Source organism: Triturus cristatus, chromosome 10, assembly GCF_964204655.1.
Source record: "Triturus cristatus chromosome 10, aTriCri1.1, whole genome shotgun sequence".
Lineage (NCBI taxonomy): Eukaryota > Metazoa > Chordata > Amphibia > Caudata > Salamandridae > Triturus > Triturus cristatus.
In genome coordinates this window covers 128,124,630-128,150,680 of record NC_140593.1, presented here as the reverse complement: position 1 = coordinate 128,150,680, position 26,051 = coordinate 128,124,630, and the positions used below count along the sequence as shown (strand labels likewise).

The 26,051-nt window shown below is 42.6% G+C and overlaps 1 protein-coding gene across 5 annotated transcripts in view; it reads right to left on the bottom strand.

The window, feature by feature from the left end:
* The window catches only part of ANO10 (anoctamin 10), an 818,673-nt gene that overhangs the window by 577,384 nt on the left and 215,238 nt on the right, over window positions 1–26,051 (bottom strand). For all 5 annotated transcript variants that reach the window (XM_085630601.1, XM_085630602.1, XM_085630604.1 and 2 more), the window contains exons 5-7: window positions 21,929–22,048; window positions 15,849–16,418; window positions 4,980–5,035 (exon numbers count right to left, since the gene is read on the bottom strand). In XM_085630601.1, the coding sequence (XP_085486727.1) occupies window positions 4,980–5,035; window positions 15,849–16,418; window positions 21,929–22,048 (746 nt within the window). The remainder of the gene's footprint in view (window positions 1–4,979; window positions 5,036–15,848; window positions 16,419–21,928; window positions 22,049–26,051) is intronic.

Here is a 26,051-nt window from a genome sequence, read left to right as displayed (position 1 = left end):
GCCAAAGTCATCGAAAAGGTCGTCAACAAGCAACTGGCCGCCTTCCTCGAGACGAACGGATCCCTCGACCCGTCACAGTCCGGATTCAGAACCAACCACAGCACCGAGACCGCTCTCATCGCAGCCACCGACGACATCCGGGCCCTGCTCGACAACGGCGAAAGAGCGGCACTCATCCTCCTGGACCTCTCCGCTGCATTTGATACTGTCTGTCACCGCACCCTAGTACAACGCCTCCACGACACCGGCATCCAAGGGAAGGCCCTAGACTGGATCACCTCATACCTCTCCGGAAGAACACAGAGAGTACGCCTGCCTCCTTACCGCTCGGAGGCCACCACGATTATCTGCGGCGTCCCGCAAGGATCGTCGCTCAGCCCTACGCTCTTCAACATCTACATGAAACCTCTAGCGGCCATCGCTCGCCAACACAACCTGAACATCATCTCCTACGCCGACGACACCCAGCTGATCCTCTCCCTCACCAGAGACCCCGACACCGCCAAAGCAGACCTCCACGAAGGGATGAAAGACGTCGCCGAATGGATGAAAGACAGCCGCCTAAAGCTGAACACGGACAAGACAGAAGTCCTGATCCTGGGACCATCACCCTCCGCGTGGGACGACTCCTGGTGGCCCCCGGCCCTAGGCACCGCACCCAAACCAACGGACCACGCACGCAACCTGGGCTTCATCCTGGACTCCACTCTTTCGATGACCAGACAAGTCAACGCCGTCTCCTCATCCTGTTTCCTCACACTCCGCATGCTCCGCAAGATCTTCCAATGGATTCCGACCGAGACGAGGAAAGCAGTCACCCAGGCCCTCGTCACCAGCAGACTGGACTATGGAAACACCCTCTACGCCGGAACAACAGCCAAGCTACAGAAGAGACTCCAGCGCATCCAGAACGCCTCCGCCCGACTCATCCTGGACATCCCTCGACGCAGCCACATCTCGAGCCACCTCAGAGACCTGCACTGGCTCCCGGTCAACAAAAGGATCACGTTCAGACTCCTCACCCACGCACACAAATCCCTCCACGACCTGGGCCCAAGGTACCTCAACGACCGCCTGACCTTCTACTTGCCCACCCGCCAGCTACGATCCGCGAACCTCGCCCTCGCCGTCGTCCCCCGCTTCCAGAGAGCCACCGCCGGAGGAAGATCCTTCTCTTACCAGGCGGCAAAGACATGGAACTCCCTACCGGTCCACCTGCGGCTGACCCGGGACCACCTCGCCTTCAGGAAACAGCTCAAGACCTGGCTGTTCGAGCAGTAGCAGACCCCCCCCCCTCCCCAAGCGCCTTGAGACCCTTCCGGGTGAGTAGTGCGCGATATAAATGCCATGATTGATTGATTGAATATTGTAAGCCGGGTGACAAATCACCAACAAATTTCTTCTAGATGGTTATAAAAGCAATAGCCTGAAACCTTGAGTTCTGGCACCTGAGGGCAAGCATGCAGCAAACTTCATCTAAAATGGTCTACTAATGAAAATAGGAAATGGCTGGCAGAGAGTTTGAGAGAGTATATTTTGAGCACAATAAAAAATTCAACTTGAGAAGGGTGGATTGGGGAAAATTGACCGTTCTTCTGAGCTTCGATTCTGTACCCCCATCCTTGCTCCGTGAGGCAGCAGTAGCTTATAACGGGTGTAGAAATTACCGATGCAGTGGAGGAGAAACAGTGGTGCCACTCATGAGCCATTTCTCTCCCCGCTGGGACCTTACCAGCCAGAGACCTGTGCAAACTATCTCGCCAAACATCAACACCAAAGTTATGAGATGGAGCACACCTCTCTTTTACAAGAAATAGGTGCGCAACCACCTACTTGCACTACACCTGCAACAACAGCAGGATGGCAGAGAAAAGCGTGGTGGGGGGGAACATCGGGTGAGACTTTGTGGATTTCAGTGAAGAATGGCTCAGCCAACCATACAGGATGTTTACAAAATACCTTGGTGAGCATAGCAGCACCTGAGAACTCACCCTAAAAGCCTGGTTACAATCTCCTCCTTGCCTTGCAAACAGACAAGTCTTAAATAACAAATAGGCCCTCTTCGGAGGTAAACAATGACAGTCTACTGTAATGGCCATCATGGCTTCCTCTGCGCTGACATGATCTGGGATGTGTTCCTTTGAGTCTTTTTGGAGTAGTATGTGTAGTAGGTTGTTGGAGACATGTTAAGTAGCCTAATATCCAGACTTTTTTCTCAATATATGGAAACGAAAATTAGTCCATTAGTTAAACGCTTTTATATCTTTCTAGTTTCATGAGGGCACAGGCACAATGGCCTTCCTAATGACATGGACAGAGTACAAATGTGATTATCCTGTAAAAATGTGATTAGAAAAACCCTTAAGTAGAGCACAGAGTGAGCAAGAGGTTAATAACAGAACCTTAGTGACCTATGTCTCAAGAAAACACAGGCGGAAGTTTCAAACACTTTAGCAACTGAGGTCCTCTGAATACCCTCACATTTGTATGACCACAGAGGGCCACAAGGCAATCAAAGAAATACCCAATAGCAGAAATTCCTGAAACACATACTTATATACAGACGGGAAAGCTTCCACTTCTTAATCATGAGAAAAACATGATTACAACCATGCCACGCATGATTACAATCATGCCAGGCATGATTACAACCATGCCAAGCAGAAAGAAATACCCAAAAAGCTACTTGAAAATAAAAAATAGACAAGATATACATGTGAAAAGTAAAAGTTTCAAGTTATGTCAAATTGAACAAGCAAATGGCAACACAAGGTCAAAAAAGGCATTTGTCCAGAGCTGGTCAGCTGAACAAGCAGTGCTGGAAGATCCATCGAGAGGTAGGCGAGGCAGAGGAATGAGCAGATACGCGTACACCTGACCTTTCACGTTTTTCAGGGTACATCGCAGGCAATTATGCATTTCCAGTCTAAGGTGGGCTTGAGGACACTCTGCCAAAACAATCAATGCATGGAAAGGCACCACTAGCTCCTGGGGTGGATGATGACGCCAAATTCATAGGGTCTCATCAACAAGTTGCTAATGCATCATATTCTTCATCATCTTCAAAACAAATGCACAGTGAACTTCGAAAGCACAGTTCATCGCCCCTGGGTCAACCCTTAGTGTCCGGATCATTCCCTCTTATTGGTGTGCGGAGACTTGTGCAAGGCCACCTATGACTCCAAGCATTTTTGTCTCAATGTAACTTCACTCAGCAATCTCCATAACTGTAACACGGCCTAACCTAAATAAAGATACTCCCCCAAAAGAACACCCTGACAACCCCACCCACCATGTGTGCCCTCAATTGGTGGATGGCCTCAGTGTCTGTGTTTTAATATGCGCCTTGCTCTCCCTTTTGTGCGCCTGATCTTTATGTTCCTTGCGGACCGACACCCTGCGGACTTGCCAGTGGTCATTGTGTCCTTCCCATCCGATACAGTCCTCCATGGTACATCTTCTCCACGGCCATCGTCCTGCAGGACACACCATGCCCTATATGCCATACCGACCACCACCTTCCGCATTCATTGGTTCACAATACAAATGTCTCCCTTAAAGGTAGAGTGGTGCCGTCTTTTATCAGCCGGCATGGTGGCAAATTTTACATTTGCCCCGTGTGCCAATACGACACTTCCCAACTAGGACAAGTCTCTCATTGACACTGTGTGGGAAGACAGACAGAACTGTTTGAGCCCCTATGACAAATGGTTTCAAAAATACATCTAGATGCAGACACGAATGCTGCCCTTTATGAGACGGGGGGATGTAAACAGTTAATGTGTGGTTGAAGCCTCCTACATAAACCATACCAGGGAACACATTTATGAGGTTCAGGAATGTGGATACACACTTGGGTTGAGGGGGATGGCTAACCAAACTGTGTGGCTTCACTGGGCCCATGCCATCGTTAGAACTGCTGGTGCTGTGGCTTGTTTCATTGGTGGTATGTTTTCTAGAAGTCATTCCTGAACTCATTCTGTACAATGAGGCATACCGGGTCCAGTAGTTTATGACTGCATTCCAGCAGGCATATTATGGTGAAATCTGCCTACCTCCAGTTCATACTCGCAGTCGGCAGATGATACATCTCCATGTTCATAGTTACAGCATCTCATTGTTGCACACATGCAAACATTCTGCACATGAACTATGTGCCGCAAAAGTGCTATATGTACTGGACTGTATCAATGCTCAGGCATGGATTGGATTTCTATGGTTTCCCCAGTGTGACCTCATTGCATGAACATCTGCCCACTTAGATGAGAGCATGCTGACAAGATCTGCTGTAGGGTTTCATCTTCAATTTTGTGGAAGCCTCCAGATGAAGATTAGAAGGCTGGGACAAGACATGTCTACACATGTCTACCTGATTGACTGGTGGTCATACACAGATGTGCATGTTTTTTAGGGTGGTACCAGCAGGGAGGAGATTGCTGTGATATGTTTAGAGTGACTGAGAAGTTTGAACTATGACGTTTCAGCAGATGTTTAATGAATTATTGGATCAGTCCAGTGTGACTCACAGAGGTTTTAGCCTTTGGATAATGTCCGAATAGTCAAAATCGGAACATGTGCCTAGGTTACAAATGATATTTCTACTTCTTTGGTCAACACTGAAGAAAGGTTCCAAATCTGAGAAGTAAGTAAAGTCAACAGCATCTAAGATGCCCTCACAACCTCATTTGTTGACTCTTTATATGCAAAACCCGATAAAGCACAATAAAAGAACAACAGAAGGCAGTTAACAGTCATACATTTTCCATTTCAGATTTTTAGTTGTGGTACATACTGGTAATTAACATTGTAGCTTCTATACCCATCTTAAGAAAACAGCCACTAACAGTTACAGGCACATTATACAGGCAAGCTTACATCACAACTTGTCCTCTGGCAAATCGACAGGATAAACAACTTGGTATGTCCTAAAGGATCAGAAACCTTGTGTGTAAAAACGTTGTAAAGAATCTGAAACTTACCACTAAGACTTTCAGGATCAGATGGTTCTGATAAGAAGATTCCAATCTGTGATTTTCTGCAATATTATTAAAAAAAGTGAAGATTTTAGTTTGTGAGAAATGCCATGACCTAAGAACAAGACTGTATCTGAAGTATGGTTAAGTGCAACACAGATTAGAGGAAAAAGTTACTTACTCCTAACTACAGCTCTCCAGTGCTGGTAGCCATGAACTTTGAACAGTCTTATTTTTGGTCGAGCCTGCCGGACAGTACAGCTCTCTGGTTGAAATATATTGTTAACGTACCAAGAATTTACAGTGGGCTTAGTGCCCGCCCACTGCTTACCATTGGTTGGCTTTACTGTCACTGTTATTTATTTGCATCTTATTAGATGGCTTGCCTTGTGCATTTTATGTTTGTCCCTCCACTGTTGCATATCCTCTTTACTTATGTCCTTCCACCATTTACTTTTAGGGAACTACTTTTTCTTTTTGCCTTAGAACTCCATGAGAGTTCATGTGTTTTCCATTTATGTTATGATATTAAAACTTGTAAAGCTTAAGCCTGCCAAAAGGAGGGCTTCCCAGAGCTGCCCTGCTATTAACTGCAACCTCCCACCAGGAACACAAAGACTATGCAGCGAACAGCCAGGTCTTTAGCTGCTTTCTGAGACAAAAGTGGATGAAGGTTTAATGTAGGCAGATTGTTCCATAGCACCAGTGCTATCACTCAAAAAGAACAAACTCCTTTTCTGGCCCGATTAAAGCGAGGTACCACTGCCAGATTGGCATCAGCAGGCCTCACAGGCTTAGTTGGAGTATAGAGCTGAAGCAAGGATGACAGAATAGGTACACCCTGCTATTCAGGACCCAGTCAGCCACGCACAATGTCTTAAACTGGATGCGTTTCTCTCCCGGAAGTCAATGCAGCTTGCATTGTATGTATGTAGATAGATATAATGAAAAGGAACTTATTTTCCTGTGTAAAGAAGTTACATGAAACACTAATGAAGTATATGCAATGTTAGGAGGGGCAGCTATTGAGTTCAATGTTGACTTATCTAATAGTCAAACCCTGTGGTAGAATTTCAGGGTACACATAAAGACCATGAAAACTCCTGGGTTGAAGGTGCATTTGAGGGAGTTCGTGATCAATATACATAAATGAAGTAGTTTTCAGAATATTAAAGATAAGTGAGCTCAGAGCGAGAGGAGAAAGAAAGATAAAGAGGATTCAGGAAAGACAGGGAAAAATGGTAACCAAAGTGACTATGAAATTAGCACTTACCCCCTGAGATAGATGCATGGAGGTATGTGCATGAGCGTTGGATTCACGGTGATCTTGCTACATTTACAAATCCATTTCCATAATTGAGGGAGAATCTGGACTTGTGATACAAGTTGAGCAGTTTGTGACAATGTCAAAAGTGTTGTCGGAAGATTTAAATAAAATCTTCCGACACTGTGGTTCCTAGTGATCTACAGGCTGAATGTAAAGTGCTGATACAATGGGTATATGCAAAACCCCGAGGGTATTTCAGACCAATGCACCATCTCTTGAGGTCATGCTGAAGTATGATCACGTAATGAGTTTTCGGAAACCTAAGAACCCACAGAAAGAAATTAATTGGTTAAAGATAACAACCCACACAAGAAGCAAAGGAATCAGTGCATGCATATTATGAGCATCTAATGCAGGTGTCCCTACGGGATAAAGGTGTTGAAAATCCAGAGAGAAGAAATGTGAAAAATGTTGTGTCCCAATTTGTTCTTGGGTTGCGCCCGGAGATTAGTTCCCATATTCAGCAGAATGTGATTTCTGGCAAAAGTAAACCTTTGGATAAACTACTTTGCAATGCAAAGTATTGTAGTGATGCATAGGAGATGAAACAGAAAAGAATTACGGAAAAGTTTATGATGGCGCAGACAAAGTTAACACAGAAAGGATTCCAGAATGGCCCGTACATGGGTAATGCAGTTTACAGTCATGGTGTTGGTGGTGGAATGCAGGGAGTCAGGTTTCAATGTGGAGGACAGCTGATACATAATGGAACAGTGTTCTGCAAGGTGTAGGTTTTGGTGTGCCAATCGATCCGAATACCGGAATAGATGTGGCGACTCTAAAAAGGTCTAATCTGTGTGACTATTGTAACAAATTAGGCCATTGAAAAAGAGAGTGTTGGTTTAATCTCAGAGTATCCGGTAATGATAAAATGCAAAATTGAAATTCGATGCAAGTACAAATCATGCAAATGAAGAGACGTCAGAATCCTAGTACGTCCCAAACCCCAATCATGCAGATGCCACTTGCCCCGATGATGCCGCATGTTACGGAAACACAAATTTCAGTGCAATCTCAGCTGCTAGAGCTAACTGGAATTCCTTTGAAAATAATGGCAGCTTCCACCAATTCTCAGTCTTAGACATTTCCAGAAAGTATGGGTCTGATCAGTCATAATGATGGGGCCTGAGAGGGGAGTAAGACTGCATACTTGGTGCTGTCTTCGAGGTAGACTGGAGTGGGCCACTCATGGGTGGTGAGGTGAATGGCTACCAAGTGTAATTTTTGATCAACACCAGTGCTACTCATTCTACTATAAGGACAGTGGAAGTCCCAAACTCTACCTCCCGGGAAAACAAGTCCAAGTTGTAAACATTGCTAATAAACAGATTGTAAACCATGGGTCAGCCAAGGTTCCTGTAAAGTTAAGTCCCTTTGAGGAGGACCATCAGTTTGTAGTGTATGATTCAATTTCAGTCAAACTACTGGGCTGGGATTTACTGTGCAAACTAATTGTGTGATCTACTGTACACCGGAGGGTGTTGAGTTTCAGACACATGATGAAAATGTAGTTTTCAAATTGACCAAACAAGGGACTACAGTTGAGATGATTTGCCCCTTGATCTGAAAGACTCCAACAAATCTGAAGTCTGGAACTATTCGGGTAAAGATATTGGCTGGATAAAAGATGTAGAACCAGTGCGTATGGCAGTCAAACCAAAAGTAAAGTATCCCTGAATGCCCCAGTAAAATCTCTCACCAGAATCACTCCAGTATTTGAGTCCATGATAGAGCAAGGAATTTTGAAAAAATACTTGTGGAGTCCATTTATTCCCCTATCGTGGGCCTTCAGAAACCTAATGGCAAGTATAGAATAGTTCAGGTCCTAAGCAGCGTCAATAATATTGTTGTCCTGTAGTACCGAATCCTGCCGTACTACTGTTTCGGAAACCCTGTGAAACCAAGTGGTTCACAGTGGTCGATTTGTGCCATGCACTCTTTTCCATCCCACTGCACGAAGAGAGTCAGTTTCTCATAGTGCTCTGGTTCCAAAATAGAATTGTGGCATAGCGCAGCGTTCCACAACAGTATACGCCAGGCCACTGGAATTATGCGGTAGTGGAGGACCAAATAACGCTGCAGGGTTGAATAAAATATGTAGCAAGGAAAGGTAAATTATGCAGCGTAGTACATCACATATTGTGATCGCATTACTTAATTTCTTTGTCATTTTTACACTTGTTAATGCCATCTGGGCATTAATTGCACCTCATTAGTACCAGTTTAACATCCAAATAAAGCAACAAGCAACACAAACATGATCAGTCAACTTTTGCAAAGGGATTTCTTCAGTGCTGCAGCTCGTGTTGCTGCGTTTTTAGCAACTTTTGAATCGTTGGAGCTAAAAACACAATTCTTTTGTTAATATCTGCAGATTATGGAGAAGATGATGGATTACAGGGCAAATATGGCAAATCTATACTAATGCACAAAACGCTGCGGCCACACAATCTCATAATTCTAGTGGCCCTGGGTATACGGAGAGCACCAAGATCTTCAACCACATTTTGAAAATGAATCTGGAGGCCCTGAAGTTATTGTGCAATTCAACCCTAGTGCAATACATCAACGACCTGTAAGCATGCAAGCAAGATACTATTGCTCTGATATATAATTTTGCTAAGTACGGACAATACTGAGAAGGAAGCAAGGAAAGTGACGCAGGAAAGAATACCTGCCATTATAATAATGAACCCTCCAGCTACTGTCGTAGGTGGATCCTAACTTTTCCCTAGAGGCAAAGTCTCTACAGAGGTTTATGCACAAGGAAGTGTCCGATCCACTACATGGGAAAACAAAAGCATAAATGCCTTGCTTGAGGTGCGAGAAAATCTTTGTCTCGTCCCACCTTTAGGACTCCCAGGTCACAGTAAAGAGTTCATTCTGTACTGCAGTGAGAGAGAAGAGTGTGCTCTCTCACTGGTTACACAAACCCATGGCAATTCAAAGATGCCTGTAGCAGATTTCTCAGCTAGTCTTAACCCAGTTGCCACAGGGTTGTCGGGTTGCTTAGTAGCGGTGGCAGCAGTTGGTGTTTGCATTCAGCAAAGTGAAGGTATCATTATGGGATACCCTCTCACTGTAATGGTGTGGAGGTCCTTTTGACACACCTGGATACAGCATATGACTAATAGTCTCTTCACCCGATGTGAACAAGTTATACTGGAGGCAAACAATATTTCTTTGAAGAGTTGCTTGTAATTCAACACATTGTTACTGTTGCCAGAAGCTGAACTGGATGGAGCGGAAGTTGACCCTGACTGTTATAATGTAACAGAGAGGTAAACCAAGCCAAGGTCTGACATCAGAGATGATCCCCCTTGCTGAGCCAGATTATGTACTATTTGTCAACAGCTCTTGTTTAAGATATGAGGGGGGTATCTGAGAGCTGCTTATGCAGTCTGCACCTTAGAGGGTGTGGTGGAAGCCTCCTAATTGTGTGATGTAACCTTTGCCCAGGTTGCTAAATTGTTCGCTCTTACTAGAGCCTGCTGTGTTTCAGACCAATTGAGAGTTACCATTTACACTGATAGTCAGTATGGCTTTGTTGTGTTCCATGACTTCGGGCAGCTGTGGTCACAAAGAGGGTTTATGACATCTTCTTGCACCCTGATCAAAAAACGGGAAGCGCATTATGAGACTGCTTGAGACATTGCAAATACCTCTGGAGATAGCAGGCGTGAAGTGCCCAGCACACTAGAGATGATTATGTCACTGCTGAGAATCGATATGCTGCAGAAATTGGCTGATATTGCGTTCAAGGGTCCTGTGCCTTCAATGGGGAATATTCAAATAATTCTGAAAGTGAGACTACCATGAACATGCTGACCATTGCTGACATGTGGGAGGAGGTTAAGAGACTGCAGGAAGGGCCACTGGAGAGTGAGCAGCAGAGGTGGGTCAGATCAGTCTGTGTGAAGAAATAGGGTGAGATTTGGGTTTCTGGAGATGTAAGGCCTATCCTGCCAAATAGTTTGTCGCTATCTATGGTAAGACATTTTCATGGCCCCCATACATATATGGAGGGATGCCATGATGTGCTTGTTTAAGCAGAACTGGTTTAACATAACTTTTAGGGTGATGGCTAAGAGCCTTTGCCATCGATGCGTGACATGTCAACAGTTGAATGTAGGAAGAAGCGCAGCAGTGACATTGAGTCAATTAGGGAGATGAGGAGATCCTTTTAATTGCAGACAGTTACATTTTATCAAGATGCCTGTGTGCAATGGGCTGGAATTAGTTTTAGTTGTGATTTGCATCTTCTCGTTCTGGGTGGAGACGTACCCGACTAGGAGAAATGACAGTCTTACTGAAGCTACACTGTTACGGTGTGAGTGGATTCCTCATTTCGGATCCCTGGTTTCCCTGGAGCCAGAATGTGGAACTCATTTCAATAATGAGGTCCTGGAAATGCGTAACGTTACAAAATAAGCAGAGACTGCATTTTAGTTATCGTCCTGAAGCATCAGGGACTATTGGTACGCTGAAATCTCACCTGACCAAAGTTTGTAATCTCTTAAGTGGCCAGATGCCTTACCTCTAGAGTTCATGAGTCTCCGAAGAACCCCTGATCAGAGGACAGGATTGTCACTGCATGAGATCCTCATGGGAGAGCAATGAGGCTGCCTGCTGTACCTGCAAATGCTCTTGTTAATATTGTAGACTTTATGGTTCTCTATTACTGCAACGGACTGGCTGATATGGCGCGTTCTGTCCCTTGCCAGGTCGATAAGAGAAATTTATTTGATTCAGAGTCAGATCAATAACTCTCATTCCCTTCTTACCTCTTCTTACAAAAGCGGGCCTAAAGCCTTCAAAGGTACAGAATGAACATTGCCTGGATCTACCTCTTTTTAGATATTTAAAAGGGAGCATCTGAAACATATTTATCTCCTACTGTTGCTTACAAAGGGAAGCCGTGTGACTTTGTTTTTCTTAGGTCTTGTGAAAACACATGGAAGCCTTCTCCATTGTAATTATGGCAATGGTATCATACATATAGTATTGTCGGTGACCTTAAAGTTACACATCTCTTAGATTCCAATAGAATTAGCATGAGGAGACCATGGCTGAAATAAACAATATAGGATCCTTCGAACAGACAAACTTTAAAAAACAAATAATTTCCAAAGGAAAACAAAAAGCAATGCCATATCTGAAATGAGCAGGAGTTCATGCACAGGACATCCTTAGTAAACAACCGGTGAAAATATTCAAAATTCCCTTTTGGGGCCCAGCAAAACGCACATCTACTAGGGTACGTATAACGCACAAACAAACTACTAGGGTCTTATGGCGCTACAAGCTGATCAGGTACACTTTACTTACCAAGCTTTACCCATCTTAACTATCTAGGTCATATTACCAGGTTTTGATAGGTGTCTTAGAGGCAGAAGATTTGAGATGGTCATTAACCCAGTTGCTCCTCTTCACAAAAACTTGAGAAAGGGGGTTTGGGGACGGGAAGTGCAAATTACATGATGGAACCTAACACGAGAAATATTTCCTCATGAATACAGGATAAGAAGGGAAAACAACCTTCATACAGAATACACAAAGATTTAATTTAATCCTCTTCCTCACAGGGATCTGATGCAAATGATGAATATATTCAGCTACAGGTTCAAATTTCTTAAGGCAAAAGTTGCCCTTTCAATTTAATCGAAGTAAGAGTAGACCATATTCAGACTTTGTCCAAGAAAAGATAAAAAGAAGTGCTGAAATCCAACCATGGTTGGATCAAACGTTTGTTACGACAAATTTATGAGGAAACAAGAACGTTCCTGCAAATCACTCCAATGAATTAAGAACAATGTTTGCCAAGGAATAATGAAAACATGTGAATCTATGAAACATTCAATCCTAGAATATTTATTTAACTAATAATCACCGACTACACATCTGATTTAACTGCAATCTTGAGCTTCTCTCAAAATATTATCTCAAAGCCCAACTTAAGGTAAAGAGAGGAAAGTAAGTTTACCAAATTTTTTTGCCTCTTGAACTACTAAGCCTACAGTCATATGCTTATCAATCCTCTGCACTTCAACCAGCCTTGGATTTTGGAAGAATGGATGAGAAAAGATGGGAACAAGTAACGTGTGTGGTTCACATTGCAGAGTGCAAATTCAAAATTTTCTTCATGAAACTAACTTAAAAGACGATCATACTACATTACTAAGACTTTAGAATGTATTAAAACATGTACACCTCACTCATTATTATAGGAATTAAAAAGCTGCACAGTACGCCCTAACGCCAATTCTGAAGTTAGCTTACAACCTTAAGTGTGCACTAAAGATTAGGGAACTAATAAATTAATCTAGAATTTATTCTGTTGACACCTAATTAGTACCAATGCTTCAAGAAGCAGGACTCAAGGTTTGGCTTACCGTTTAAGATTCAGCGATTTCCAAACTATAAGGAAGTTGTTCAACTCGTATAGAGAATTGTTGGTGTACATATATACATTATTCTCATTTCTTGTATAGTTCATTTCATGAATTACAATTTACACATTAAATTACAGCTAGTTAATTACTTACATAGAGATATTGACAAGGTATATTCATTCATTGTTACAGTAAGATGCAACATTTTTATGGCAAGCTATGAAGGATATCTTTTTAGCTTTACACACCCATTATACCTTGCAGGCATCAGTGCCCAGCAGAAGAGACGACGCAGTGTAATGGAGTCAAGAGTCTCTACTTTCTTATTTATCCCTTTTAGCTTTCCCAGTTTCTCCATTGGTCCTCATAATCTTGTGTATGTGGATCTTGGTGGAGGCGGTGTGAGATGGAAGAGCGCATTGTTTCACTGAATCCAGAGCACAAAATTAGGGCCTCCTGACACAATTTGTAAGACCAGCGTCATTGACTGTTTTAGAGTGGTTGAAGGAGTCTCCTATAATCTAATGTGGCCTTAAATTGCAGGTGAATTTACAGTAGCCTTTGTACATAATAAAATGGTGTAGTCACTTTTTAGTGAATAGACTGCTTCTCTTTAAAGAAGAAGCGTGGTCAGGTCAAAATTACAGAATTATAAATATGACAGGCAATTTCTTTTTTCTTTTTTCCCCAAACTTGTTGTGGTAAACTTATCACTTTAGGCTTCTGCCCCCTGGCATGACATGGCCTTAAAATGTGGAGGAACAATGTCAAGTAGTTTCTGCTCATTTATAAAACGAATTGTGTTCATAATCATTAGAGTAGCATAGACTATGTTTAACTAATCAGTTGCTGCTCTCAAAACAAGAAGAGCGAAAGATTAACACCGTGTAAATCCAGATGTGGTGGGGAATCCTTCTGGAAAACTGATGTCATGAACATATATTAATGTGTGTGAATTTAATATTGGTATGTTATGTATGAATATTGTATGTATTTTCTATTTAAAAAAAAAAAACACTTTCTGAACTGAAATGAAACTGTTATTTTCCAGTTACGTTGGGTTCCTTTTCGGATTTGATTTTTAAGGGATGTTGTGTCACTTATAAGCCACATGTTTTGGGTTATCCAAAGTGTTTGACTGATAAGCACATATTTGAGTTGGTGCCAGAAGCCAGGACATCCTTCGCCTGGAGATCCCAATATATGGCAAGGTTATACTATCTGCTCAAATCTTTCCGTTTGTAGCTCCTTGCATGGAACTCATTGACTGTTGATGTTTGATTAGCTCCTATTCTCTAGTTGCTCCACAAATTGTGTTTCTTTAAACGTTAGCTTATCCAACAAATACATAGGGTGTCCACTGTGTTACATCTGGCTTCATTGTCATCCTCTTAAAAGTTTCTTTTCTACATGGTTCAGCTTGGACAATAAAGGGTAGCGGTATGGTAGATCACAAGGAGGGAAAGTTGTCAAACACAGGTCTCTTCCTCTAATCTACAAATACCACAAAAGGTATAGCCAACAGAGGTGATGTGGAAGGGAATTGAATACTCTGACCCAATATCCAGGTGACACATACCAGTGACCACTATGAGTTTTTGAAAAGGGCCCTCAGTCATCCTTTTTATGGCATGCTTCATCATGGACTCCTTTGTCCAGAATCACCATCTATATGGATGGGCTCAACTATAAGGCAGCTCTTGATATTACAAGTCTTAGGAATCTTGCAAAAAAACTATGGTTAGAATTGCCTAGTAGGCAACCTCAACAATATATTTATTGGTGAAGTCCTCTGGTAAGGTTAAAAATGAGTTGAGTCATCTGATGATGATTACTCTAGAGTCATACGTCTGTAAATCTATTTGTTATGGATGATTTTAATTACCCATCAGGGTGGCATGGTCATCGTCGGGACCAAAGATCCCTTCAAATTCAACGTACCCTAATCCTACGTGTAAAACACTCGTATGGAAGGAAAAAGCCCTCAAGCATGGACACAGTAATGCATTGATGGAGTAAACCAATCTTATTTCTGTAAATGTAGGTGGAATCAAAGAGAGGAAAACTAAATTACTGTGGCTTGAAGTAGCCATACGGCAGCATGTAGCACCTAATAAATCACCATACACTATGAATAATGAAATAAAGAAACATGTCTCCGAGGCCCTGCAGCAGTTAGTTCTGAAAGATATTTTTCCTAGACTTTGTAAAAATTAAAGCAAAGTTATGGTTTCAGGTGCCACAAAAAGCAGATGTGGACACAGATGAAAGATACCTCTAACATTTCTTTGAGCTGAGAGTGCTGAGGTCAACAAAACAGGTAAAACTAAGCCAATGAGTTGAGGAGCAAGTCTTGGGTCAAGAACAGGTGCTATGCAGCTGCAAAATAGGTTTGGCAGTTGGTGGAAAAAGAAATTTAACTAAACAGGGTACAAAAATAACTCCAGGAATCAAGCAGAGTTGGGTGTGTAGGTCCCACACTTACTCTAACGTGCACATGCCCAAGACTTTCAACGTATATCTGTATTCTGGGGTTTAGAATACAACTATTGGTAGAATAACAAACTGACTGAAACAAAGTTAATGTAAAACTATTTGTGCTATATAAATATCAATATATAGACATTATTTCACTAGACCAATTGGGTCCAATGGAGGTCCCGGCAGGGGGGAAGAGGGTAGGGCGGATCCATTCCGTGCCAGATATTCAGGAAGACCTTTGAGTTTTCAAAATTAGTTCTGGTAAATTTTAATGGATACCTATTAAACTATTAAGTAGCTATTCCAAACATCAAGCACAGATCCGGTGTAATCGCAACTATGTTGAACGCCCTAAGCCTACCCTAATTAAAAAGGTCTCAAACAGATGATGACTCCTAACAAACAGGATGGCAGTAAAAGCAACAATGTTCATGAAAATGTCAGAGATTTGACGCATAGAGCAGAAGTGTGGATAACACATGCCCTTGGTATCACTAACAGGGCAGCAACTGTTTCTTTCCAGACGAGCTTCTATCAGAAAATGAGCAGGGCTCTTGGCTTCTTTCCTCAGACTGCCTTCCTTGCAGAAGCACCCATTCAGATCACAGCTCACAATTTTATACCATTAAACATTAGACATAAAAACATTAGAAATTGTTCAAGAACAAGTCTTACCCCATGATGTTAGACACTCTGCCACATAACGATAGATGCGGTTCATGACCTCAATCACTATGGCGTAAAGGATACTTGGAACAAACAACATTGCACTGCTGAACTGAGATTCATGTTCATGATGAAATGCAATGGCCATGTCTTCCCAATCAAAGTAGATCCGCATCACATATAGCGACAAGTAAAGGCACAATATTACAAACGGAAGGGAAACCAGGTAAATCCGCAACTGCCTCTTTAGGCTCGAGTATACGGGTTCCTTTCTTCCAGTGATAGGATTGATGCCGAGCACTCCGTGGAATCCAGGCCTGGGCTCCTCAAACTGCCGCTTCATCATCAGGGTGCCCCAGTGGTATGCCGTGACGGAACACATGCGCTTCCAGACCTCCAGGATAACCGTAGACCAAAGCAGGTTAAATGAGGCAAACAAGACATACTTGTCGTAATCCTCACAAGCCAAGAGGTAGTAAGGAATTCCGATGATGGCCATTGGGATCAAGGCAAAAGTGAAGTACTCAAGGAAGCCAAAGTATAAGCCAATCGTTTCACCAAAATATCTGCGGATATCATCTGTAGATTAGGAAGAAAAAGGCAAAAGAGTGATTTTTTTGTTTGATTCTGTCCAAAAATCAGCGATTTTCAGTAGCATAATGTAGATATGGAGCACAGAGAACTATTTTGTGAACTTCAACAAAGACTCACTGACAAGGAATGTACTCTTCATGCGACTCACTTACGTTGTCGCCTGCGACAGGATCGACCAGTCAAATAGAAAGAAATTATAATGGGCCTCTTGAAACAAACAAAAGGTAGCCTGTTATTTTAAAGGCAGACACAGAGTACTGGGATTCAAATAAGGATGATGTGGGAACGGGCCTTCTCCTGTAGTTGTTGCAAAATGTGATAATGTCACAGGACATTATCTCAAAATGAGAGAATATTCACATATGGTCCATATTTAGGATTGCTGATATGTTTGTGCAAAGCAAGACAGGTAGCAGATATAAACAGTAACTAAATGGTTAAAAAAGGTGATCTTCCAGGCATTTTAAAGTATAAAGAAGAAACATCTTTACAAACTATAGGGCATGAGTTTTGGTCATTTACTAATTGGTCAGTATTTAAAAATCCCTAGAAGCATAAAAATAAACATTTAATTTTATTCTCCACCTGGAAACTATATTTAAGGTTAAAAAATCCTTTCCCTTAAATATCTATAAAATATATGGGTGTTTTTCACATACAATTTATACTCTTACATCAGTCTTTTTATGTTTACATTTGTTTATTGTCAGAATGTCAAAGTCAACCTTAACAGTTTAGATCACTGTAACATTCAATACAAATAGAATACTGCGCACAACTGTGTACATTACAATAATTTCTATCCATTTGCATTCTTTAGTCAGGGACTGCGTTTAAAGAACTCCAGTCTCAGGCGATGAAAACGTAACCCAACACTCACAGTCAAACAGATTGGGGATCGGAGGAAGAACCAACAAACATGCATTTACTAGTAAACAAACTGAATCCAGCTCAACCATGCGTTGAAGTAACAGAAAAATTAGAGAACATCTTGTCTGCCAGCCTAGTGAGGGAGGATATCTCAGATAGAATCATGATCTTTGCTGTGCGTGTCCCATTTTCTAGTCTTTCAGCTCTAAGAGGGAGATGATGGCCACGGCGCAGTTTTCAAATTGGTGATTCCACTGGGATCCCGCCTCACCTTCCTGCAGCTTAGTCTCAATTGCATGGACTCTCTGGCCCAAGCCTCCAGCCTCTTGTTCCGCCTTGAAGATATGGCTCACAAGAGAATCCAGGGTTTCCTCCATAGAGAACATCCTGGCCTCTAGGCGCTGCATAGCGCCTTGCATGTCTGTTGGTGTTTTCAATATAAGCGCCACACCATGGATCAATGGAGCTTCTTCTCCCTGCTGTTCCTCCATGACATTGCAAGTTGCTCACTGGCGGCGGCAAAGTCTGGGCAAAAAAATGTCATTTTGGAATTGTCCTGTTTCAATCTCTAGTCCTTCTGTGGCATGTCTTGTCTAGTAAAAACAGCCCCACGCTGGCCTCAGTGGCTTTTGTGGTTTCAGTCATCACCTTGTGGGGAACACAGATCTAGAGCCCGCGTGCTGATTCCCTCCACCTCTTTTGCCACAACCAGCTCCAGGTCTTTCCTGGCACTTGCCGAGGTCTATCACTTTACAATCCGGTGAAACCCGTTTAACCCTCCATGACATCACTGTCCAATCCTCAGGGGCACGGAAGGCCATTGCTTTATCAGGCCAGGAGATGCTATTTCAGAATCTGCTGGGCCACCCTTTTTGTTCGCCCCTCAATCTGCTCTGAGGGAGGATAGATTCTAAACCCTTCACTTATTCTTCCAGATTGAAGAACAAAACCAGGTCAGAGCCCAGAAGACTCTTGGCCATCTTGGAGCTCTGTTGGATCTGCTCACTACATCAGTCTTTTTAGTACTAACCTTAGGTGCACAAATTGAGTGGGAAAGACTTTTATGAAGCTTTGGGTTTACTCATACAGCTTAAAGTTGTTTTGTTCACTACCTTTATCATGGTGACCCGACCTGCCCGTCCTCCAAGAACATGCTTCCACCCGTGGACCTAGGATGTGACTATGGGAAATTGCCCATACTTGCAGATTTACCACAATGATAAGTTTCACTTGCAGGCTAAAATGTCCACAGATCCTAATTCAATGAATCAAGATTAGCCAGTGCATCGACTCAGAAAGCATTTTGAGACACAGTATATGACATTGGGTGCTCAAAATGTGGTGAATTGTGGGGAGGACACAAAATGGTTCAACAAATATCCATCACAGGAGCACACCGATTCTCACACATGATGCCATAAATGAGAATCATATCTACTTATCTTCTTAGATAACTGAATCCAAACTCTAAATATGGAGGAATTATATATCGGAGTTATAGTAAGACACCATTTACGGGCCATATGAAACTGGCAAAACAAAAAAAGAGGATACTCTATGGGAGGGGGCGCAGAAAGGACAAGCACCAAAATCTCTATTGAGACAACTTTTGTCCTTGAGCAGGTATGAACCCCTCAAAACTTGGAGGTAATTCAGGAGTAAGTCACACCCACTTGCATTAAACTCTTTGTGAATACAGCCCATTCCCATTCTTTCTATAAAAACCTAAAAATAATATGTGATGAACATTCTTTCGGAGTTCCCACATTAAGCAATCACAATAATAGTGGCCAACATAGAGGGCCAATCGCTTCTCTGTGATGCATGTCTCATGTGGGCTTAGCACATGGTATATGCCCAATATGATACTATCCCCATTCAGAACAGAGAAGGAAGGGTAAATTATTTCTTTAGCGCATTCTCGTCTCATTGCCTTTCGGAGGTTGTTGCATAGGGAGCTGAAGTAGAAACAGCAACAGTATGTAATCCCAAAGGGTCAGCTAAATGCTCTAACTACATTTGAATATGTAGTGACAACTCCTATTTCCCCTCTTAAACTCGTTTCCGTTTTTCTGGCTTTGAGGTGTCTAAGAAGTGAGCTACATATACATCTGAGTAATTTGGCTTAGTTATAGAGGTCTTAGTTAGACCAAAAGAGGAAGAGCAACCACAGATACAACCCATCTATGTCCCCCATCTTTCCATTCATTTATCCTTCCATCTACTGAGAGCTTTTTAGGGATTTTACTTTATATTTGACCTTCACTTTCCTGGATCTTGGACTGGATGCTCCCTCTCAAACACAAAATACCCACTTTCATTCTTTCTAGTTTGTCTCCACGAGATTGAAAGTGCCTTTGCCTAAGAGCTCTTAACATTTTGCAGAGGTCTTCTTTTTTATCCTTGCAGCAAAGATTTCAGCATGACTCCTGTTGATCAGGCACCTTTAACTAGGTTTCTTACAGTCAATGTTATTTTACAACGAAAGCAGAAAATACACATCTCCATTATCACCTTCCTCTTCACCCACATCCTTATATTAATGGCTCTTGCTCCACAAAGGCAGCGTCACGTTAAACATGAAGGGCCTTGTTTAGAATTTGTTGGATGGGATACTCTGTCACAAATGAGGTAGGTATCCCATCCGCCATATTAGAAGTGCGTTGTAGCCTTTGGCACTTGTAATACGGCAGACGTGATATCTGCCACGTTTTCGCGGGGTATCCCATCTGCAAAATCCGAAATGAGGCCCAAACTTTCTTATTCAAAGTGAGGCATTTCTGAAAGATATTCATAGTGCCTTTCATGGAATGCGTATAATCTTGATGCAATTGACAGCCTAGGAGAGCATTGATGCTCTAGGGCTAGTGACCATGTTTGATGACACAGAGAGCAGAGAAAACAGGAAAAATACATCTGTGTAATGTGCACCAGGAAAGGGTGGTGGTCCTACTGGAATTATGAACCACAGAAAGGACCGTTTCTAGTTGTATATAAGAGATGCCCAAACTAGTGGGGGCAAATCACAATAATTTACGGACTAGCATCACACACCACCAGGTGTCATGCTTCATCATCTGCCAGTCCTCGCCCTCTAAAAACCGCGTTTGATAGAGGGCGGGCATGCACCTGGAGACAGGGATGCACTTCTAAACTAAGTGGGGGCCCAAACAAAAAAAGGAGTGAGTGAATTTAAAAACCATCATAGTATACCTGAACGATTTTTTATTCAATGGGGTTACTATGTGGGATTAAAATATATAAGTGCGGTGAGTGGGGACCTTATCATCCCGTCGCCGCTGTGAATTAGTGATTGTTAAGAGGGGGTTAACATGTTTCTGCCTGTATTGTCCACTTGGGTATGTGGCATTCGTCAGGACCTTAGATACCACCTGTTTAGAGAAACCCTATTGGAAAAACCTATTTGCCCCATGGGAGGAGGCTGGACGCATGCAGCGCTAGGTTTTCTAGCGGGGAGTACACCTTGAACTAATGTGGCTACAGGGACTTCCCCCCTACCCCTCCCATGGGGCAAATAGGTTTTTCCAATAGGGTTTCTCTAAACAGGTGGCAGCTGGCTATAGGCCTACGCCCCCAGTGGTAAGATTGGAGCCCAATATCTAAAGTCCTGACGAATGCCACGTACCCAAGTGGACAATACAGGCAGAAACATGTTGACCCCCTCTTAACAATCACTAATTCACAGCGGTGACGGGATGATAAGGTCCCCACTCACCGCACTTATATATTTTAATCCCACATAGTAACCCCATTGAATAAAAAATCGTACAGGTATACTATGATGGTTTTTAAATTCACTCACTCCTTTTTTTGTTTGGGCCCCCACTTAGTTTAGAAGTGCATCCCTGTCTCCAGGTGCATGCCCGCCCTCTATCAAACGCGGTTTTTAGAGGGTGAGGACTGGCAGATGATGAAGCATGACACCTGGTGGTGTGTGATGCCAGTCCGTCAATTTTTGTGATTTGCCCCCACTAGTTTGGGCATCTCTTATATACAACTAGAAACGGTCCTTTCTGTGGTTCATAGCTTTGGTTGGAGGCTGACAGATTTCTAGTGCCCTAACGCCTCTAGTTCCCTCCCCGGGCCAGACCCTGGGTGTAACTGTGGTTCTTCGGTCCTACTGGAATTGCCTTACAAGGGTAACTAAGCAAAAGCTCCTGGTCTGCAAATTGTAGGGGGAAAAAACGATTTCTCAATTTCAATGTAGAATTTAAAAAATACAGAACATTCATAAAGCAGTACCACCTTAATCCGGATTGCAAGTCAAAAACAGACAACCATCAAAGATATTCGACAGTCACATAAGAGACTTCATGGAGAAAATGGAGACATCTTCAAACCTGCTGCTTTTGTTATTGGATTGGTTCTGGATGAAACAAGCTCAATAAACAGCTGATGAAGGCTAAGCAAAGTGTGTATTACCAGGGGGAAAGTATTGCTACTAAGGACTTTTCACACTTACAAAACGAAAATAAATTCAAGTTTTATTAATATAAGCACTGGGTTTGAGAGATTAATAATTTTGGTTAAGCCAAAGATGGTAATGTCCATGAAGGTAACAAACAGAAGATGTAATTATATTTTTCTGAAACATAAGAACATACCGAGTGGCTGGTAGCCGATCCGGACTCTTGCATACCAGTTACTACTAAGACGCTTCAACTCTTCTTGGTCATGGAGTGGAAAAAACTGTATCATAATGCCGCTGGTCTGAAGCCTTCGAACTAAAAGTATTATGATTAAAATAAAAATGAGAAAATCCCTTTAATAAATGCATAGGAATGTAGATACCATTAATCAATAAATCAAAATGATCAATATCTTGGACGAATAATCTACATCTTAGAATGATACTGTAACCACCACATGGCAATCTGCTGCTTCCTTGATGCTTATCTTCCAATAGCAGCCACAAGGAATCACAGACAGATCGCTCTATTCCTTCCAAACCATGTACGCCCAGACGCCTCTTCAATATCATGGTCAGATTAACCACCTGGCGCCTTAGAGCATCAGCTCTAGACTAGAGACTAGTTCTTATGTTTTCCTTCAAATGTCAGTTACACATACTTAATGTACCCTTCTCTGGGCTTTGTGTGGACAGTCTCTACCACAGCGATTGTCAGATTAAATAATACTATATCTATATACTATATCTATTTTACAAACAAAATAAATATGCATATGTTTAAAATCCAGAAACTATGTATGTTAAAAAAACTTTGAAACTTGCAAGTTATGGTTAACTGTGCAATCCACAACTTGCACAACAGCCGTACACTAAATGAAATGCTCTTAACATCATCCTTTATGTGACACATGCACTTACAAATGTCATAATAGTCTTACAAGAAATTACATATCATATAATACTTAACACAATGAAAGAGACAACTATGAATGTAGCATTAGCTAGTGGTTTGAGTATGTGCCTTTAGGTACTGTTAATTATTGGTATAAATATTGTGAGATGATAAGCATTTTTGTAACGTATGTTTAGGTGTTATACCCAAATCTAACCATAACTTTAGGTTTTAAGGACATCTCTGGTGTTTTTGATCAGACACTACATCCAACTTCAATGATGGTATACCTTTCAGCAAGACTCACCATGTATATTGAAATACTAGCACCTCAGAGCAGCGGCACCGCTACCCCAAGCACCAACATAATATATGGGCACACAGAAGAGGTGCACAACCGTCTTCAATATTGGCCTTGGTAGGCTGCCAACAACTATGTGTAACAGATGTATATTGAGTGTATACTGCAGAACTGGAAGTGACATGCCTGGGGGGAGGGTTGGAGTGGGGGAAGGCTTGGGAGTTAATTAGAGTAGTAATGATGCGAATTACAAGCAATTACAGACCAGGGATGTTACTAGTTAGTGAGGGCTATTCCTTTTATATTTACTTATTTCTCCAAATTTGTCTCAGTCTCTGCAAGGCGTAATACCAGTATATACAACAGATTCAATTTGTATGACTTAGCAATGTATGCTTGTGATGGTTACCGGGCTGGGACTACTAGGGACTTGACTTTGATACACTGTTAATTGATGTTGACACAGAAAACTCAATAAAGATTGTTTACAAAAAAAAAGACTCACCATGTATGTACTTGGTTGGCAAAAGGATGCTGGCCTTCGTCTTTTTCAGAGGGCGGTTTACAAACCTGCACTAGTTTGTGTCTCCTTGTTGGAGCATCTGCAAGGTCTGCGGGGTCCTTTAACCAAGCAGAAGGACCAACATGGTGCCACTAACCCTTGCTGTGGGTTCACAGACCACAAGGCAGCATTGACAGACCCCTTGCAAGAATCTTTATTTTTTTAACGTATTTTCTTAAGGTGGGTCCATTTGTGGCCCCCACCTGAGCTTGGAGGTCAGGGGATGCTCACTCTGAGAGCTAATAGCTCCTTCATTCCATGTTTCTTTAAGCTGTGGCAAGCCAATCAGAGGGCTAGGGGTCTAGACCCAAAATGGATATTGAGATAAAAAGCTTCCTCGTCCAATCAGATTTGTTTATTTTGTAACAGTAAAACATGTTTAACTTTTTAGCCTGTTCAAGTCCATCACAAAATGTTTTTAAATGCTAACTTTCAGAAAACTACTGAATGGATTCGCACAAAAAAGCAAGGGCACTTCCTTAAGTAAAGTACTAATCTATGACAGCTTTGGTGTAATTCTTTTCAGTGTTTTTTTCTGTAGGGAGAGCAAGAGTCCTATGGAAAGCAAAATGGGGAAAGTCACTTTTTTAATACTCCCTATTTTTGTCTCTCTTCCTTCCCCCACCATGCCCTGATGGATTTGCACAAAACTTGCCAAGCTGAAACTAAATTGGACGCCCTTGAAGATAAAGTCCAGGACATCCTGGAAAATTTAAATCATTAAATGGCAATGGAAGCAGCTCAGGATGTCGGTTCTGGTGTTGTCAATCCCTGCAATATGGGAGACTTTCAGGAACACGCCCCGTTGCAAACCTCATCCCATCCGAGCCACTGCCGTCTGGTAGCATTGTGAGGAGTAGGTGCTCAAATAGAGCTGAAGTTTTGTAAGACATCCCCACTCCTGATTTCATCACTGGCAGGAAAGGTTTCAGGGCTAGAACAAATGCCATTAGCTTCAGCACCTTCATGTTCAGGGAGGAATCTTACTGGTCCAATAAGGCAACACTGAAGAGTTCCCTTAAATCAATGCCCCATTCCCTTGCTCTAATGAGAAGGTTATGATCATGTTGTGTAGAGAGGGTCAGATGAAAGAGCATCTAAATAAGAGGTTGGGAGCATGTCCACATTGTAGCAACAGCGAACCCTGGGCTAGCCACACTAGGATGTGCTTCAAGTCATAAGAGAACAGCTGGTCCCAATGTTCCGATACGCAGAACTACAGCAAACGCATGTGTGCTCTAGCAAGGGGCATCAACTCTATGTAGGATCCTTCCAGGATCAGACACATCTGGAAACACTAGCCGTCACTGCCACATTGCTGAAGCTGTGATTCACAGTCTAGCTGAAGCCAATACCCCTCTCTTGGGGAGAGACCGCTATCACCATGCTGGAGTCCAGAACAGTCCTTTTGAACTGAATTCTCTTGGATGCCACCAAGCAGGATTTGGGGTAGTTCACTAAGAACCCAAACAGGATTTGGGGTAGTTCACTGAGAACCAAAGTGTCCTGCATGCTGATCAGATGAAACCATTGTTTACATACAGAAAGTGTGGCTCTTCTGCTGCTGCACAAGGACAGCCAGCAGGGCTAGGATTTAAGTAAAGACCTATATGATGCTAACACCACATTCAGTGTTCTGTACTGATAGTGTTGGCTTCTCACCGTGAATCAGAGGTGTTCAGACTGGCACATGGAGTAGGAGTGTCTTGGACTTCTGCCTAACACAACCAGTGATAGTTTTGGACAGCACACGAGCCAGAGTGATCATCTAAACAAACATCAGACGAGGAACTAATTTGTATTGTAGAAGTTAAGGATTGGGTAGAACCCTACTTCATTTTTCCTCACAGGGAGACAGAGTAATATGTCTACACACTTTCTGGTGGTAGAACAGGCTCAATTAGCCTCGAAGGAGAAGACTCTCTACCTCTTTTCCTCTTGCAGGGTTTGTCTTGGATGCTGACAGAGGCAACTGTGGCCTGGATTGGCATGTCCTTGGGACCTGCTCCTCATCAATGAGATGAACAATGCAGCTGGGTTATTGGGATCTATTGATGGTAGCGGAGGGAACGCTTTCGTTCATTTTTGAGAGTAGCTCTGCTGTCCCCAGGGTAGACAGTGGCAAGGTAGAGTTCTTTCCTCTGAACTAGTAAAAGGTTATGGATTTGCCCATGTGTTATACGCAGACGACACACAGACTATCGTCTTGGTGAGCAGTCCACCCAGCCATATAGCGAACTGGATGACAGACAATTGTCTGAAGCTAAACTCATCCAAGACCGAGGTTTTGGTGCTGGGGAGCAATCCCTCATTTTGAACGGATAGCTGGTGGCCGGTCCAACTTGGTTCCTTACCTAAACCAGTGCTCAAAGCCAAAACTTTAGGAGTTATCTATGACACCAAGCTGTCCTTTGAAGCACAAATCAACTTGGTCACCTCGGCTTGCTTTTTCATCTTGAAAATGTTGAGGAAAATCCTTCTGCCAATACCGATGAACCTGAGGAAAACGGTGGTATCGGTGCTGATATCCTCAAGACTGGACTATTGTAACGCCCTCCTTT